The sequence below is a fragment of the Eleginops maclovinus genome, chromosome 20, assembly GCF_036324505.1.
Source record: "Eleginops maclovinus isolate JMC-PN-2008 ecotype Puerto Natales chromosome 20, JC_Emac_rtc_rv5, whole genome shotgun sequence".
Taxonomy (NCBI): Eukaryota; Metazoa; Chordata; class Actinopteri; order Perciformes; family Eleginopidae; genus Eleginops; species Eleginops maclovinus.
Genome location: NC_086368.1, coordinates 12,430,352 through 12,448,950, shown reverse-complemented (window position 1 = coordinate 12,448,950; position 18,599 = coordinate 12,430,352). Strand labels below are relative to the sequence as shown.

General features: G+C 41.1%; 1 protein-coding gene across 1 annotated transcript; it reads right to left on the bottom strand.

Moving 5' to 3' along the window:
* Nucleotides 1–7,921: 7,921 nt before the first annotated feature.
* On the bottom strand, nucleotides 7,922–16,748 carry fam210b (family with sequence similarity 210 member B). The gene is made up of 3 exons (XM_063910477.1): nucleotides 16,082–16,748; nucleotides 11,088–11,269; nucleotides 7,922–9,066 (listed from the first exon to the last, which is right to left on the bottom strand). The coding sequence occupies exons 1-3, from the start codon at nucleotides 16,583–16,585 to the stop codon at nucleotides 8,850–8,852; spliced, it is 903 nt and encodes a 300-aa protein (XP_063766547.1). The 5' UTR covers nucleotides 16,586–16,748; the 3' UTR covers nucleotides 7,922–8,849.
* Between the last annotated feature and the right edge of the window lie 1,851 nt (nucleotides 16,749–18,599).

Genomic DNA, 18,599 nt, shown 5'->3' with positions numbered 1-18,599 from the left:
CACTGACTACTTTACTTTGGATCAAAGTGTCATATCTTCAGTGTTGTCCCATGAAAAGATATAATAAAATATTTACAAAAATGTGAGGGGTGTACTCACTTTTGTGAGATACTGTATGTCTTTTTTGTGGTCAATGTAAAAAATGTGTGTCTGGTCATATACCAACTAAGCTATACAGCTCAGTTGGTAGAGCTGGCGGCCAATGCACTGGGGCTTGTTCCCCATGCAGTTGACCCAGGTTTTGAATCCAGCCTGGGACCATTTTCCGCATGTCTACACCACTGGTACTGGTTGCCCAAAACAATTTAAAAACAGAAAAAAAGAATGTGTTGCTAGCATCCAACGATTGACAGTAGGTGAAGAGCAGCTGAAACTTAAATAAGGTTGTGGACTCAGCTATGAATTTTGGACTAGGAAAGTACAGGTATAAAATAAATGCTAAATGTGCTCCGTACGTGCTGTATCTGTAAATAAACAACTATTTGTAACTTTTTAATAAAAATGTACACGTGGATAATATTCCAAGGATGTGGGTTCAACTTCTTTTGTTGCGTTTTTTAATAATATAATGCTTAACTTGCAATAAAGTGTTCTCATACTGAAGTGTGAAGAAATGTGAATTGACACTTTCTAATTCAAGAGTCTTACACCTTTTTAGTTTCCTTGTGTTTAACACCTGCTGTAGGCGTATTTCAAGGCACCACATGTGTAAAAGGTTGTCTGAGTGGAAAAGAATCTAAATAACCAATTAAATGGTTTCTTTTCTCCCAGCATTCAGCTTTGAAAGCTTTCACATACTTTCTCCTCAAGTATTATAGATTGATGCGAGTGTCATAAATTCTGCCAAATAGCCTAATATCATAATATAAGAAGCAGCGTCAGTCTGAATGTGAGAGGAATAATAGGTTTTCCTCCATCTGTCTGCGGGTCTTGATGAAAACCTCATTTTATCACCACAATCATAATGGAATTATCTCCAGGTGTGATGAGGGCATTTAATGAAATCATTACAAAGGATTACTTGCTCTTTTTCATGGGCTTATTAAAAGGCCCTTTGTGAGCGAGGCTGAGAAAGAGAGGCTGTGTTTTTTCTTTCTCTTTTTTTCCCTCTTCACTCTGAGTGATTGCATGTTTGTCAGTCTGGCAGTCGCACCATTTGTGGCTGGCATAAAAGCCTGCAGGGAGCCACCAGATCTGATTGGGAATCTTAGGGAAAAGAAGGAGTTGAAAAAAAAAGGAAAAGATAAAATACATTGGCCGCTGCAGCGTTGTATTGATGTGTTTGAACATAGGGCTCTCATTTTCATGCCCTCAAAGCACACATAAAAATGGTTTTTCAATAAACGCTACACTTTGATGCATAGTTTATCTGTTCAGGCTATAATAATGGAGTTTCTCTCTGCCTCTCTGTCTCTCCTCCTCCTCTTTTCCCTTCTCCTCCTTTTCTAAATGTCCCACTTCCTCTCCATTTCTCTCAACTCCTTCCTTTCTTACCCCTTGTTGTATCTGACCACCTCACCCATGTGGTTTCACCTCTCCTAAACATTGAACTGTATTTAACCTACCATAGTAAATCCACTTCCTATATGGCCCGGGGGGAGATGTAGATTATGGGTGTAAAGCTTAATGAGCAGCAAAGGCAAATCACAGTCCTATTGCCATCCATAATTCTCTTTGATTGAGTCCTGCATTGTTAAATCGATGTCTCCTTGCCCCATGTTCACTTGTAGTTGATATTTCTTTGTGTGACAAAGCAACTTGGTGTCTTCCTTCATCAACCAGCGGTGGCCTGAGGATCTCACATCAGAATTTGACAGAAAATACACTGAATAATTTATTCATCTTTATTGTTGTTATTGACATTACTGTTATGTCAAGGTTTTCTGAGGGAATTGAGGGGCCCAACAGTATTTGATCTCATCTCACTTTAACTAAAACTACTCATTCAGTCCAGTGGTGGAAATCAAAGCGTACATTTACTTAACTTGCATTTTTGTACGTTTCAGAGAGAATTATTGTACTTTGTTGATACTTTTTTACTTCTTTACATTACTTTGACAGCCAAAGTCACTCAGCGTATAACATATTTTCGGTTAAGTTTATTAGTTTTAAGATTGTGCGACCATGCAAACAATAAGTGTCAACTGGTGTTCAAAAAGATATTAAATGACAATCTAGTAAAAAAAACAGTTGTAACTGTCATTCAATAATAATATTGAATGGTCTTCATTGGAGAAGTTATATTGCTGACATATACAACACAGTAATAAAAACCCCTGCAAAACATAATTACAGCTACAGTGTGTTTATGAAACGTTTATCACATATTTCTCCTACACACTTCTTTACATTTATTTCAATTACATTTTTAATGCATGCACAAATGTAACTTATTTTTAATTGCTCTTTACTCAAGAAAAGGGACTGAATATTTCTTCCACCACCAATAAGCCAACAGCCGTTTAGCAGTGACACAGAAAAAAGACAAATGACTAACCGGCCCACTTTGAACCGCTCCAACAAACAAAGAAATGTGTTTTAATTAAACCTCATACTATCAATAAAGCATACTGTAAATATAGGAAACAAAGTAAAAACTGAAGTAGTTCAGTAGGCTGCTGAGTGTCGGAGTCTTCCTCGCTGCAGCTGACACTGAGGGTGAGTGATGGTCACGTTCACAGCTGTTGTCAAGCTGTGATGAATAGCTGCGCCTAACTACTCAGGAATAATGCTTAAAACAGAAAATGAATCCAAGTCGTGAATAAATGTATTAAACATTTGTGTTGTGCCTGGTCAGCACTGAAATCAGTTAGCTCAAGGAAGGAGGTAAGGCGAGGAAAAAAGGAAAAGAGGAGCAGGCGAGTGGTATAGTGGCACAAAATCAAGCACTCAGCAGCTCCACAAAAGCCCATTAGTCTTCATTTTCAGCAGGACATGCAACAGGGCCCTTACGTCTTGAGGAACAAACTAAAATGTATTGGGCCGGCCAGTACGGGCTAATTGAAAGAAATTGTCTGTCTTTTTGCTTTCCATTAGGTCTGTAGAGGGTGGTGGGGTGGGGCGGAGCAATGATCTGGGGCCCAAGCGTGTTGCCCTCCGCCCCACACCCTGGCCCGGTTTCCTGTTAATGGTTTGATCCATGAGCGCCCTCCACTGAGCAGACAGTCTGAGCTGTGGGAATCATTTAAGGAGGAATCGTTTAAGGAGGATTTATGAGATGCATTCATTACGAAGTGTGTACAGGCAAACAGACTTCGATCGGTAATGGCAGCTCATCGGGCGGTTTACAGCACTGTTTCTGCACTTGCTGTAGTTTTAGTTCATTTAACTCCCAAAGCGCAAACACACTGATTATGACTGATCATGTCGGCCCTGTGACTTTGGAATAATGTTGTAAACCACGTGAGGATCTTCCATAAATGTTGATTTAGGATTCCTGCTGGTTTAACTGTGAGTCTTTAGGTTATCAGGTTATTGCTTGTCATTGTTGCAGTGTTCAAACTAGTCAAGGCAATTGTTAACATTTTAGTTTTTGAATCTTAAATCCAGTTGTTTGAACTGAACGTGTGACCTTTCGAAAGGTCATTTGAAATGGCTACACGGAGCAGCCACTTTGCTTTAATCACTGTGACATGACATCTATTTTCCCTCAGACAGGAAGATGATGATAAAGACAAATAATTAAAGATTTAACATAAATAGATTACAATCAAACATTTAAACAACTCAGAACTTAGGGTGCGCGAATAAGGATAATATCACTGTCATGGTATGATCCTAGAAATTGTTTAAGATTCTAGATATTGTGATATGGCAATAGTGTTTTCTTTTTCCTGGATTAAAAGTTAGAGTAAAGAGATACACTTTTTTGAACTTGAAGCCAGACTGTTTGTGTTATTTGCACATCGACATAAATATATAGGAAGAAAATGTAACACTTAAACATAGCAAAATTGTGTACTTTTGCATTCATACTACACGGTTATTAAAATTATCTTTATGGAAAGATCGAACAACTTTTTTTCTTTGCTTGTCATCCACATTGCTAATGTCAATGTCATGCTCTTTGAGGTACACGAAGGAAGAAGACAGAATAATACAAGCGTAGATAACAGTTTAACAAATCAAATGTGTGATGTGTAGCACCTAAACCACCAATTGTATCTGATGTGAAGTAGTCCTGCATCTAAGAATGATTTTCATTATTGATGCATTTGCCAAATATTTTCTAGATTAATTGACTTGGCGTATAAAAAGGTTCCAGTTCTAGAAAGTTCAAGATTATCTCTTTAATGTGTTGTTTTGTGATATTAAAGATATTCAGTAAGTAACTCCAACCTTTGAGGTGAATATTTCTCTATCTTTAGGACAATCAATCAATCAATCGCTGCAGCTCTAATGTTGAAATATCTCATTGCACAACCAATTTTGGATGGGAAAGTAACCATGTGAAAACAGCAGATGTAGGAGGGCTGGTTGTGTGTCATGTTGCATTCAGTCTGTCATCTCATGTTGAATATGTTTTTTGTTTATTGTGAGTAAATCTTCACCAGAAAATATTTTTGAAAAAACAAATCCCATAAGCCATTTAGCCAAATTAATATTGTAATGCCCACAGCGTCTGTGTACTTTTAGAAACAATATTATGACTCCAACGAAAACAGAATGGGGACCACAATTGTAACTAAGAGGCGGATCATTAATTGGACTGAAAAAGTATGTAGTCACAGTATGCTGCATCTGAAGTATTGCATTAACTGAATGCCCCAGCTGCCTGTTGGTGACAGGCCTTCAGCTAAGTTACAGTAACAGACAGTCGAAAACATAATCCACAACTGCCAAAAACACTTTGACAATTTATGCCTGCTGCCACCTCTCCCTCCTCTTCTCTGTCACAGGCTACAAAAACCCTCTGCCTCTTCCCCTTCAACCTCGCCTCCCTCTCTGCTCCATTATAATTACTCACATTTAACAGCTGAGCTTCTGAATCCTGAGGAGCAATGAGGAGGAGGTGGCAAGCTTAAAGATATATTATGCACGCATCTCTGGCTGAAATTGACTGGCACCGGTGTTTAAAATAATAAGATGCAGCTGTTGATAGTAGCGACTGTCTCCAGGTTTACTTCCCCGTGGCCCCTGTGGCAGCACAGGAGCCATGATGAAGGCAGACAGCTGACAGGTGCTCCAGGATGATGCTGCCATCAGGTGCATCTGCTAAACTTAACTCGAAGACAGGAGAGGAGAGATAGCGAGGAAAAAAGAGCGGAGGAAAAAGATGCTTGAGAGAGACACTGAGTGGGGGAGAAGGTAGAGGAGTGGCCAAACTAAGGTTTCTAGAAACAGAAAAGAGGCGCAGCATGGAGAGAATGCCAAAACACACACAATAAGTGTGATTGTGTACACAGCGTGAATGATTTTAGCACCTTAAAACTATATGACACCCTTTCTCATAAAAATAAAATTCACAGGATGGCTTTAAACCCGGGAGTTTGGCAGTCGAGGTGCTTTTCTGTCTAGACGTTGACACTATGGAGGGCCAACAATTTTACTGAGCGGGTCACGAGAGGGGAAGATGGCTGGGGGAAAAGGTAATAAGGGGAGATAATGAGCTAGTGCAGAGAATGATGGGAAAGGAAATGGGAAGAAATAATAAGAATGAGGAAATTTAATAAAAGAAGGTGCAAGGGAAGAAGGCAGCTTGTGAGGGAGTTTGTGTCTGAGGTCTGCGTTTGTGAGGAAAAAGGTCTTTGCTGTTGCCATATGTTTATATATCCCTGCATGCATCAGCACTTTGCAACTGCTACACAAACATGCCTTCCAACTCTGGAGTCACAAACGCCATAATGGATTCACTATGTGTGCCGCTCCGACAGTGGGGGCGCTGACGGTGTATCTGACTTTAATAAAAGCTGCAGCGGGCACAAGTCCCCCCCCCCCCCACACACACACACACACCTACCCACCCACCCACCTCATGCTGCAGGAGGGGCAATTCACGAAACTCGAGGACAACCAGATGAAGTGTTCACCCGTTGCACGACTCGGTTCTGGGCCGAGCAGAAAGGTGACGAGGAGTGTGACAGAGTAGCTGATCCTGCTCCTCTTCTTTTTCTCATGTGTCTCTAGATTTCCACACACACAGACACACACAGTTTCATACGCAAATGCACAGCAGTGTGGAAGGAGAGGAGCCTGACAGAGCCCAGTGCATCGCAGGTAGCCCGACAGAGTGGCTGGGAGCGCTGTCACCAATTTGTTCCTAGCCATGGGGGACATGCAGGGGATGGAGAGGCGATGGCAGCTCCCTGTCCTCATCATGGCTAATGAGGCCCAGGCTTCTCCTTCTTACTCTGTGTGGATCTGTGTGTGTGTGTGTGTGTGTGTGTGTGTGTGTGTGTGTGTGGGCGCGCGCGCACGCGCGCATGATCGGTTTGTATCACTTCATGTCACAGCGCTGCCGAAGCTCACACTCCTGAAAAACCCGGGTGGATATCTGGCACACACCACCATGCACTCTTAGTTCTCCATATACAACCCTTCTGGCTAAATTATTCACCGGGGCCAAGAAACACACTCACACACACTCTCACACGGACACACACACTCTCACACGGACACACACTCTCACACGGACACACACACACACACACACACAGGAGATCAGGTCTTGTTCAAGGCACCTTCCCGTCTCTTCAGGGTAACACACCAGCTGAGGTTTGCTGGCTGTGCTGACTGACCCTTCACACCATCAAGGAAAGAGAGGTGGTGAAGAGTAAGACGGAGAGAGGAGAGGAATAGGATCATGCCTCCTGTGATAAAATACAGCCAGAAATAATGAATTCGTTTGAGTGAAACTGGTCAGCGTGTAACTAATCCACTTACACTTATGGCACAGCATCATCACAAGTGCTTTACTTAAACCTTTTAATGATGGAGTTTTTGTTTAAAGTTTAAGTATCATCCAGTTTTCTGTGACAAACAGAGTAAATTATTTAATGTTTTGAGTAATCTCACAATATTTGCACACTGACTTTATCTTTGCTTTGTAGACACCGATCTGTCAGATGAACAACACTAGAGAAGTTTGGGAACATAACTGCGGGACGCATGAGGAGTGATGCTCCTTCTTGTGATATAATGCCGTTATCCATCTTGAAGACATTAAGAGTACAAAGACATTCAATCATATGAGAGATGAGAACTGTATGATGCGGCTGTTGCGCGCTGTTGGAGTAATGGGGAAGAGCGGCGGCTCATTTGTAGATCAAGAGCTCCCCAGTGTGGGAGGGAAGGAGAAGTGCAACATAATGTGGCATACTTGAAAAGTACGGCAATGACAACATGGTAAATATTGTTGAAAAAACTGAAAAATCTAATGGTACTACAGGAAAATAAAATGGAAAAAATGTATATAAAAAAATGTGATTTTCACAGATGACAATGGGTTAAAATCTGAAGAAAATGTTCAAATGAAATCAAACTGGTTATGTCGTCCTCTGGATGAAAAACTATTACACGAGAACTTTAGTATGAACCACAATCTACTACCATTTTGTTTATATGATGGTCACGTTTGCTTAGGGGTATTTATTTTCCTTCAGCATACACAAAACAACATTGAGAGTAACTTCTGTATTCACTCTATCGTAGACAATCATCAGTAATAGAGTGGAATATCTGGCTCTTTAGCTGCTCATTGCTCAAGTTTCATACTTTACTGCCGTTTGGTGCTAGGAAGGTAACGTCCAGTGGGTTTTTAGAACTGTATTTGTTTTAAACGTTGCTGAGTCTGGTAAGGCTGAATTAAAACAGTGACGTTTGGAGCCGGTAACAAAACTAAAGGATGAGCATGAAGAGTGGAACAGAGAAAAGAAGTCAGGGGCTAATCCCATTTACATTTGACAGAGGTAATATAAGAACATTGATTACAACAGCTTTAATCCACAGAGGCCAAATACAGCAGTCATTATAACTGTACTGCCTTATTTCCTGATGGTATTTTTAAAACACAAAGACAAAAACTATAAAAGATCACTTTTTTTAATAGTTAAATACAGTCCATTCACTAACCAACCTTTTTCATCCAAGATTTGGAAATAATTACAATCAGATTAATGGAATCGACATTAATGCTTGGGCAGAGGCCTTTACAAAATAAAAAAGCAAGAGGGAGTGAAGATAGAGAGAAAAAGAGGAGAGAGGATCAGCACAGGGGGGAAGGGAGGAGGAAAATGGATGCCAGGAGGAGAGGTGTTGAGGAGAAAATTAGCAGGGAAGCAAACAGTAGAAATAAAAACAGAGCGTAGGCGTCTGAGCAGGGAGGGAGAAGCATACAGAGAGGAGCGAGGTAGGAGACAGAGAGAACCTGAATTATTCTGCTGATTCACACAACACCGGAACATGGCCAGTCAGCTAGCAGGGGACAGTGGAGGACAGAGGAGCTTTTTTTAAAGTGTCCCGACAGGGAACCTCACAGCATTAGAGCCAACCCCGCCCACTGACAGAGCTTAAAACCCCTGATCATACCTCTGATTGTAAATAAATATTTGAGCTGTATCAGTCTTTGCTTCTGGAACGCACAAACATCGAGACATGACTCCAAATGTTTTGTTTTCAGAGAGCAGTCACTCTTCAGACTTTTTAATCCTACAGTAACACAACTAAACACCTTGGTTCTGCTGCAACAAGATCTAATGAAGAACATGTTTCACTTCACTTCACCACCGAGAGAAGATGAGGCATTTCTAGATGAAGGCAATGAGTAAGGATATTTTCAGGCTTTGTAATTATGGCTTTAAATGGTCAGGATGTTTGTTGTTTAATGACGCTGCAGAGGAAGGGGGGGGGCTTCAGGGTGCAGGTGTGGGTGGCTTAAAGAGACCAGTCTTTCTGAAGTAGCGCACGATGAGAGGCACTGACACCAGAGTGATGCTGATGCGAAGCGGAGCGAAGAGCTTGTGGATGGCGTAGGCCAAGACAAACATGCTCGTCCCTGCAGCCATCTTCGAGCGGACGACCGTCTCACTGAAGCCCACTTTGCAGAGGACAGCCGCCATATCGATCCCACTGAGGAGACAGAGAAGTGGTTAGAAGCACAAAGAAATGTTGGGTGATGACTGAAAAATGATGTTGTTTTGACATTTTTCTATGTCTTAAATGATTGGCACTACTCACACACACAAGACAGACTTCCTCTGTGTGTGTGGTATCTGGGATTATAATAACCTCAACTAAATTATTAGGCATGTTATTTACTATAATTATGTTTTTCCTGAGGCAACCGAGGAAAAAATAAATGAATTCAGTGTTTTAAAACAAAACAATAAAAAAGGTCAAATCAAGTATACAATAAAGTAAACTAAAAAAGGAAAAGCATACAAATTGTTAAAAAGATTCAGAGTTGCTTTTGCATGATTCTTTTCTGTACAAAGAAATGTGTCGATTAAATAAAATGAAAGATTCTACAAAAAAACCTAAATGGATTAAATTGAGGACAAATACCTTTTTGTGTTTTGTTGTTCTTTCAAGTATTTAAAAGTGCAAAACCCCTTCATCTCCACCAGAGGGAGCTGTGTTCAATAACAGATTGCTGTATAATCCTTTTCTTTCCTATCTTACAGCCTTTTGAACCACTTAAACTGATTAAATTAGCATAAGAAGCACTGCAATGTGGAGTGCATGAAATCAAACAGAGCGTATCACCAAGCTACATGTTTTACTGCCTTAGAGACAGTTCTGTAGAGTCCTGGCTTTTTCATCTGAGCTATTCTGGGGAATAAATATGTAAGGAATGTGTTAACACGTGGCTTCGAGCGGCCCCAATAAATACAACTCTCTCACACATTAACAACTCTGTTGCACTCAGCAAACTTGAGTCAGCTAAACACAAGAATCCTTCTGCACCCTGCCAAGTGTTTCCTCTGAACACAGCGCTGCATTAGATGAGGCCTCACAGTGATAATGCTCTGAGGTCGTTACAGTCGGAGTAGGTTTTCAGTTCAAGGGTCAGTTTCAGCTTTATGAGGAAATGTCTGAGCTGTCAGATAATCTCTGCTAAGTCTCTCTGAAATTCGAGTCACTGGCAGACAAAGGCTTGAAATCTGTTCGGACTGATAACTATGGTTTGTGCTGCTTTAGCCTTTAACTGTCTTCCATCAAAAATGCACAATGCTATGTTACACTACTAGCAACATAGCATCAGGCTACTTGTCATTTTCAGTGGACGATGACATGAAGCTACAATCTTAGAGCGGCACTAGTCCCTGTGCTACAAGAAGAGTTTTACAACTTTTGTTATCACTTCAAAGACGCAGTGGAGCGTAAACCAATCATGTTTTTGTTTCACTATCCCTGGTCCATTTTCTTTTGCCTTCCATGTCGTCTAAAAATATTTTAAGAAAAACAGATTTTTTTGCCGTGAACTGGTGCCCAGCGATATTTGTTAAATAAATACGTAAACAAATGCTTTAACAGCGACTTGGATGCCAGTTGTGTTGCTGTACTGCTGGTTGTGTGAACCTAGCATTTGATTGTTTGATGGCCTATACTGAAAGGACATTCTCAAGTCTCTTTTCTGCCAATTTGTAGCAGACATGTTGCATTCCTTGGAGTACAAGCCGCCCACGGGTCAATAATTTCCTGTGCACAGCTTGAAATGTGACACTGCTGATCATATCTCTACGTGATGTTTTATGCATGGCAGAGATTTTATAATACGTTGTAATCTTGTATATTATTACTTCAGTCAGTGGTTCAATTAATTTCCCCAGATACTTAGGAGAATTTTCATAACGCGTTACATAATATTGATTGTTTTGGACTATTAAGGTTTGTCAACAATAAAAGGAATCTCTCCATGCTTCTCCTGCTGAAAATCAATATATACACAAATAGAAATAAAACAAACTTGTTTCATATGAAGTCGACTGAGATAAGAGAAAAGTGTTACAAAACGTGAACACAGGACCAGATAAGGTTGAGGTCTGTTTAGGGGTACTAAGTTGGCAATGATTTTGAACTTATAAGTCAACTTCATAAGTTTCTCATCTTAGTTTTTAGAAGAAAAACACAATCTGATGTTTTGTCACCTGGATACAAGGAGGTAGAACATTCCCAGAGACATGAGGGACATCCCGATGTGAAAGGAAACTCCCACTGCTCCATACTCCTTGAACACTTTCTTCAGCTGCTGGGTCTTGTTTGGTTTTCCTCCCTCTGGCTCCGTCTCCCCCGCGGTCTTCTCTGTGGATGAGGAAGTAGTAGGGGCCTCCTTTATATACAACAAAAGAAGAGAGCAGAGTCAGAGGGAGTGATACGGGTAAAATGAAACAAGAAGATGAAAGAGAATCTATCCCCGCTGCTACAGGAAGCAGAGGAACAGGAGGCAGACTATACTTCCAGACAAAAAGGGAGAATAGATATGAGGCGGATTTTGGAAATTTAGAAAGCATTCATGTTAGTATTCCAAGAGCTCCCCCTAACTACAAAACTGACAAACTTCCAGATGCAAGTGGCACTTCTTTTTTGGAAGGAAAAAACTTTTTCAACAAAAAAAAAGTTCAAAACAACAACCAAAATCATGGTTAGGTTTTTATGTTTTAAAATTGAAAGGAGTGCATCCTTTTTGTTGACGCTCTGCCGGGTCACAGACAAAGATCTATGTAGGAGATATTTTGCACAAACTGAGCAACAACAAATATATATCATTACATTTAATGTCTCTATAAATATAATGGCCAAAAAAAAGGTCACACACTCTAATATTCGTTGGACCGCCTTTAGCTTTGACTATGGCACGCATTCGCTGTGGCATCGTTTCCACAAGCTTCTGCAATGTCACAACATTTATTTTTGTCCAGACTTGCATTAATTTTTCGCCAAGATCTTGTATTGATGACGGGAGATTCGGATCACTACGCAAAGGCTTCTCCAGGCCATCCCAAAGATTCTCAATCGGGTTCAGGTCTGGACTCTGTGGTGGCCAATCCATGTGTGAAAATTATGTCTCATGCTCCCTGAACCACTCTTTCACAATTTGAGCCCGATGGATCCTGGCATTGTCATCTTGGAACATGCCCGTGCCATCAGGGAAGAAGAAATCCATTGATGGAATAACCTGGTCATTCAGTATATTCAGGTAGTAAGCTGAACTCATTCTTTGGGCACAGAACGTTGCTGAACCTAGACCAGACCAACTGCAGAAGCCCCAGATCATAGCACTGCCCCCACAGGCTTGTGACTTTTTTTTTAGCCGGGCAGTGTATCGCCATGCGTTATCAATATAGAAAACAATAGTTTGCTGTGACTGTGTTAAAAGTGATCCAGCTCATAGAAAGCCTGAACTTTTACAAACATCCTTTACTGGTCTAGAGCCGAGTCAGCTGATTAAACACAGACGGCTGCTGCTGTGCGGTAAGCTTATTCACATTATCACTTACTCTTTCACAAACTCACATCAACAAAAAGTCTCTCACTCTCTTACAAGCACGCACACAAAGAGCTTCTCATAGCGCACAAACACACTCATTACGGTGTGTGCGTGACCTCCAGACACACCACTCTGCTAGATGAACAATCCAACCGTCTGACATGTAACAGGGAGCAGGCAGGTCACGCCAGTGTGTGCTGCAGCTAAACTGATTAGTGAACTACAACACACTCAACAATGACACAGCAGACGGCATCAGAGAGCTGACGGTGTATGAGTGACTCAGGGAGCAGATAGGTAAGCAGGGGGGTTTCTTTAAAGAGTGAAAGCCTGCAATAACTTTGACAGTTCAGCTGTCAAAACATATTTCTCCAGTTCTTGAAACACAGGAGAATTACATTTGATTATCTTATGAAATACTCAGTATGTGTAAAAAACCTTTCGTCATATCCTTCCTGAAGACCTAATTACCATTTTTGATCTAGCACAATACTGATTAAAGCAGCATTCTTTATTTTCCTAGCCTAGGAGCTCTACCTGTTTTGGCAGAATACTGCTATACAAACCCTCTGGACGATGTTATTTAATGAATATGTGACTGGGACAACATAAACCTAAGACTAGCTCTTTAAAAGTGTGTTGCTTTTAGGAATTGTATAATGATTACGTATTAGGGACACCACAGAACTAAAGGGCTTTCTTGTAAATATGTTTATCCTAAAGAACTACTCAGGGTTTTGTCTAAACCGGGTAACCGGCACTGGGACTGCTTATTTTCGGCGTGGACCCTCATAACAAAATGCCGATTCCCCCGTAAAATGTTAAAGTGATGCCAGAACACAATATTTCTGTTTGCCAAAAAAGGCATAATTGCTCCAAAAATATGAAAATAATGTCAAATAGACCATCAGACAGCTTTGTTTTTGCTGAGCTCTCGCTAGAATTTATATATCTTATGTACAAGATCAGTACCTCATACTATATTCTTCCAGAAAAAACCCTGCTACTTATATCGTTAACCGGTAAGATGAAGCCTTCACATGTTAACCCACAGAAAGCAGGCCAACGTTACCCCTGTGATAAAGTAAAAGTATGACTGCAATCAGGAGAAACTTGACCAAAGTACAAATAAACACCAAGAGACTGCATTCAGACACACAAGTGAATATGTCAACAGTCCAGTGGACAAGGTCATCCCTGATCATGCAGCTGTAGGAATGAGATTACAACAGAAACTATTTTACTGAGCCCTTACGGGGTTAATTAGAGGTTTCAATTTGGAGTAAGGATACTGAGGGAATAGTAATTTCAGCTTTATTGCCTACCATTTCCTTTTGATGATGGGGGTTGTTAAATTGGAAATTGAAACCATAAAAAGGGGCAGTTGACATGATGGCATCGTGTCCAGTGATTCAATCTGAGACAAATATACTTTCTGCCGAGAGGAAACACAATCTGAGCAAACAGGAAGTAGCTCCAGCCTGTATTCAGCCATCATCAGACAAAATATTGACTTTTTTCCTACAAAGCTGGGACTTAGTAATGACTAAGAATACTGCAGCGACCTATTTAACAGGCGATTTATTATTATAGTAGACCATCAAGTCAAGGTCAATTTGAACAGTAATGTGGATTAAATATAGGCTGATGGAAAATGTGTCTATGAGCATACTTGTCCTGTTAATTCATCTCACAGAAATGAGCAGCTGGAAGATAAGGAAGACTCAATGATCCTTATATTTCTGCTTTGAAACATTAAAGCTAGTGTAGTAGCTTTACAGATGTTTGCAAATGTGACATATTCAGTTTAAAAAAAGGTCCAAATCAGATGAGCATGTTGTCCAATCACTGCCATGTGTGACATTTGGCCTCAAATACAGTAACTCTCACTCTAATCCCTCTATGCCTTTTTGCTCTGTTAACATTCAGCTTCCTTTGTGAGCCTGAATCAGACAATTTATCAGAAGGGCAGAAACAATGAAAGCAAAGAAGACGAAGAAGAAGAAGGGAAGAGGAGCAAAACAAGCTGATCTTTCTCTTCAAGGCAATTCGTCTTGCTAAATTTTGATGAAGCCAGTCCCAGTGACGTATCCACTGGTCCGCCAACAATGGACAATAGGAAGGCCAGAGTTGGCGAGGGAGCAGGCCTTTGCCTTTTAGAGGCGGGTCAGGCCGAGCTAAAAGTAAAGGCAGACAGCAGCGAGGGAGGGTCATGTGAGCGAGCGGCCAAAGGGAGTGGTGCCAGGGAGGGTGTATAGGAGGGGAACAGTGGGACTGCTGTGTCTGATAACAGCTTTTCAGAGCCATGGAAACACATGCCAAGTCACAGTGGTTTGCACACAGTCAAAAACGCACTTGAATGCACACAAAACAGAGCGAGAGGGGAATGGTGAAGTGGTGAATTCCTCCTGTGCAAGGCTTAAACAGAAGCTAAGAAGAAACTGAAAAGCATTTGGTTTTGATAAGACATAAAGTTCAACTAAACTCAACAGTCAACTACTGCAGCATCCTGCAACAGAACTTTCAAATCTATCATCTCATTAAAGGGAAACTGTGTCAATTTTGCACATCAAGTCTTTTAATTCCCACCCATCTCAGCAATTCTTGTTACATGTCAGCCGGTGTTCCCAATGATATGATGCGGCAGCCAATGTACATGTCAAGTCCTAAATCACATGTTCCCTTTCTGTGATCAAATATTGACCATGTTTAATCTTTAGGGTTTTTTCATTAAACAAAAGTAAAGATCAAAGTTTTAGATACACGTTAGCTACACTGTTAGACACTGGTGAGGACTGAAATGTCCCAAGAACTGCTATCAGCCTCATTTGCACTCTTTGCTGATTAGCAACTGTTAGCATGCTAATGGTGAAGGTGAACATAGCAAATATTAATCTTGCTAATCTAGCATGTTACCATTGTAACTGTGAGCATGTTAGCATGCTGGTGTTAGCCTTTAGGTCGGAGCAACACTGGGCCTAAGGACACACTCTCAAGGCTGCATGCATGAAGTAGAATCTAAGCCATGTAATCATTGTCTAATTCAGAGCATGACTCAAGCTCAAACCCTGCATAACACTGAAGAGTATACAGTGTTTAGTGTGCTTTTTTTTTTAGCTGCTCATAGCAGGTTAAGATCACCCACATGTTTATCTATTATTCTTTTCTTACTACTGTTGTTGACTCACACTTAAATACCATATGCCAAAACTATTTTAAGGTACTATAACGCTCAATAAAAAAGGACCCAGATTCAGTTTCCTGTCCAGTTTCTAAGAGTCCTACTTTTGTATGCCTGTTGAACAGCGAGTCAGCATGTGCTGGCTCAACTCTTTGCTACTGATTTAAGTTGTGAAGTGATCTCAATTATGCAGGGTCATCTGTGAGTTCCCAGTCCACAGTTGAGCGCGTCATGCAGTGTTGTATAACACGCCTGCTGCATGCTCACAGGATGGCTGTCACAGAGGCCCGGGCATGCAGGCGGGCAGGTTATTGCATATTTCATGGTTTGGAGTTCAACCAGGGCATCACTGGGACATTATAGTGGTTTCCCCCACCAGTTGAACACTGTGTTCACACCGACTGGGACGCGCGTGCTCTTATTAACTGGTCACTGGGGTTAGACAAACACTTGAGTTCAACAGTTTAAATTACCTCTTTGTTGTTAGCCGTGTGCTCCTCTCCGGTTTCGCTCTTCTTCGTGGAAAAAGCTCTAGTCTGCATTGTCCCAGTGGAGCAGAGTCGACTTGAAACCCCCCAGTAACCTGTAAACAAACCATTCCCCAGCTCCCCTCTGCCCAGCGTGTTTGCATGCGCGATAATATCTACGTTACCGCCTTTACTTTGCACGCATTTGGAGAGATTCACAGCTATAGTAGCCACCCGGTTCAAGTGTCCCCGGTGTGGAGCACACGGTGAGTCCCGGTGCTGGACAGGTCCCCGGTCCGGGTTATGTTGTTGTTTCCCCAGGGGGTCAAGAGCTTCGTTGGTACCCGGGACTGATCCACAGAAACACCCGTACCGCTGAAACGTGTAACCCTTGCGTAATGTCACAGTGACGTCCCTCAGTCTGTTTGCTTTGACTCGCACTAGAAACGAGTCCGTGGACTTGAAAGCCGGATCCAAGGCAGACAGGCTCGCCGTGCGACACAACAACATTGTCGACGACCGCCACAAAAACAAGCTAAGTGTCTCGGATCAATATGAAAAGAGGTGGGTGAATCTTTTTGAACAAGTAATTATGATTCAGTATCTGTAAACGTGCTGCCCTGTGCCCTCCTGCCTCCCTCCCGTACTCTTGTTGACCGATTATCACAGCCAATGGGAGCTGACGCGCAATCGCAGATAGTGAAGCTCGCGCCGAGGAAGGGGGGAGGGGGGAGGGCACTTAAAGGTGTAACCGTGTTAGTAACTAACAATCGAGTCATGGTGCCTCCGGGGAAGCTTTATGTGTCTATACCTAATGAATTTGTGTTCAAAGATAGGCAGCTCGTTTTGAACACTGCAGGTTCAGGCTGTTGACTAACTATAAGTTAATGTGATCTGTCTTGTCATATTCCAAATGCTTCTGCAGTAATATTGCTCTATTAGTACCTAGTAGGTTACATTTAAACTTGCTGATTTAACAGTAAAAATACGGGTGGTAAAGATGGGGGATCAAAGTTTCAAATAACATCATATCCAACTTTATTTCTATAACACATTATAAAAAACAGAGTAGACCAAAGTCTTGTACATCTATATATTTTTAAAAACAGCATATAAACATTTAGGAAATAAATAAAACAAAAGTCACAATAGGACATACAAGAATTGTTAAGCACGGGACAATAAAACCAAAGTTAAAGCCAGTGACTGAAAACTCTCATAAATTACTTAAAAACAATATAAAACCCAAATTTAAAAGCACCTTCTGACATTCCTGTCTGCAAACGCACATGAGAATAAGTGGGTCTTAAAAATGAGATTTTAAAAACAGGCAAAGTGGGAGCAAGTCTGATCAGGGGAGGCAAATCGTTCCACAGCCTGGGAGGTGCTACAGCAAAGGCCCCCCACTGTTTAAACCTCAACCTAGGGACCACAAGGAGGAATCTGTCAGCAGACCCCAGTGACCGTGAGGATAAGATTGTAGGAGTTCTGTAAGGGGGGGCCAAAGCATTTTGGGCTTTCTAGGCAAACAATAACATTTAAAATTCGATTCTAAAATGTATCAAAACTCAGCAGACAAAAGGTAAGAGTTTGATATAACAAAATCAACACCAAAACAGTCAATGAAAAAAGGAAAAAACAGTGCTTACTGAAAAAGACCTCTGCAACTCTGAGCATGATGATTTATAGTTGTTATCATTTTACATCAAAATCAGATATAATGCATAAAAAGTTTAAACCTTGAAGTCTAGAAGTATAAAGTACTCAAGTAAATGGTCAAGGAAAAAATGTTACTTCAGTATACATTATTTAAAAATCAATGTACATTAGTAGTAGCAGTACTGCATTAGTTACTTGTATGTTTGTCATGTAAGGTTACAGGATATGCAAAACAAACAAAAGCCAAACCTGAACAGGAAGTGGCGAAAAGCACAAGATCAGAAGTTCTTTGCCTCAGTGTTAAAGAATGGTGCCATCATTTATTCAATATTATAGTGTTTTATCTGTGGTAATTGTTGTATATAAACATGACCTGCTTTCAGCTTCAAGAGAGTCTTTATTTACTTTGGCATTTACAACTCTCCGAAACACACATTGCAGTTAGAAATGTACCCACACAGATAAAGTAAAAAGGCGGAGAAAAGCAGTGAGAGTGAGTAGGAGGAGAGCTAAAGAAGAGGGCGGCTGTTTGGCAGGCTGCCACCACAAACGGCTCACAGTCGGCGCGGCAACGGAGCCTCTGACCTTCCCTCAGCAAAGACAGGAGATCAACATGTGGGATGATTTAAAATAACTGTTCATTTTAAAAGCCTCTCTTCATATTTGGGGTTTGGTAAAATAACCTTTTATTAGTTCAAGTTCAGAACATTCATTTTCCAGAATGGGACAAAGTGACATAAATATATCAGAGTTTTAGAGAAGCAGCCAGAGGTACTGCTACTCTAACTGTCAGAAGGAAGGGTTTCTTATCAGTGCTAACAGATAAAGACAGTATTGTCAGAGAGGATAGTCCGGGCAAACACAA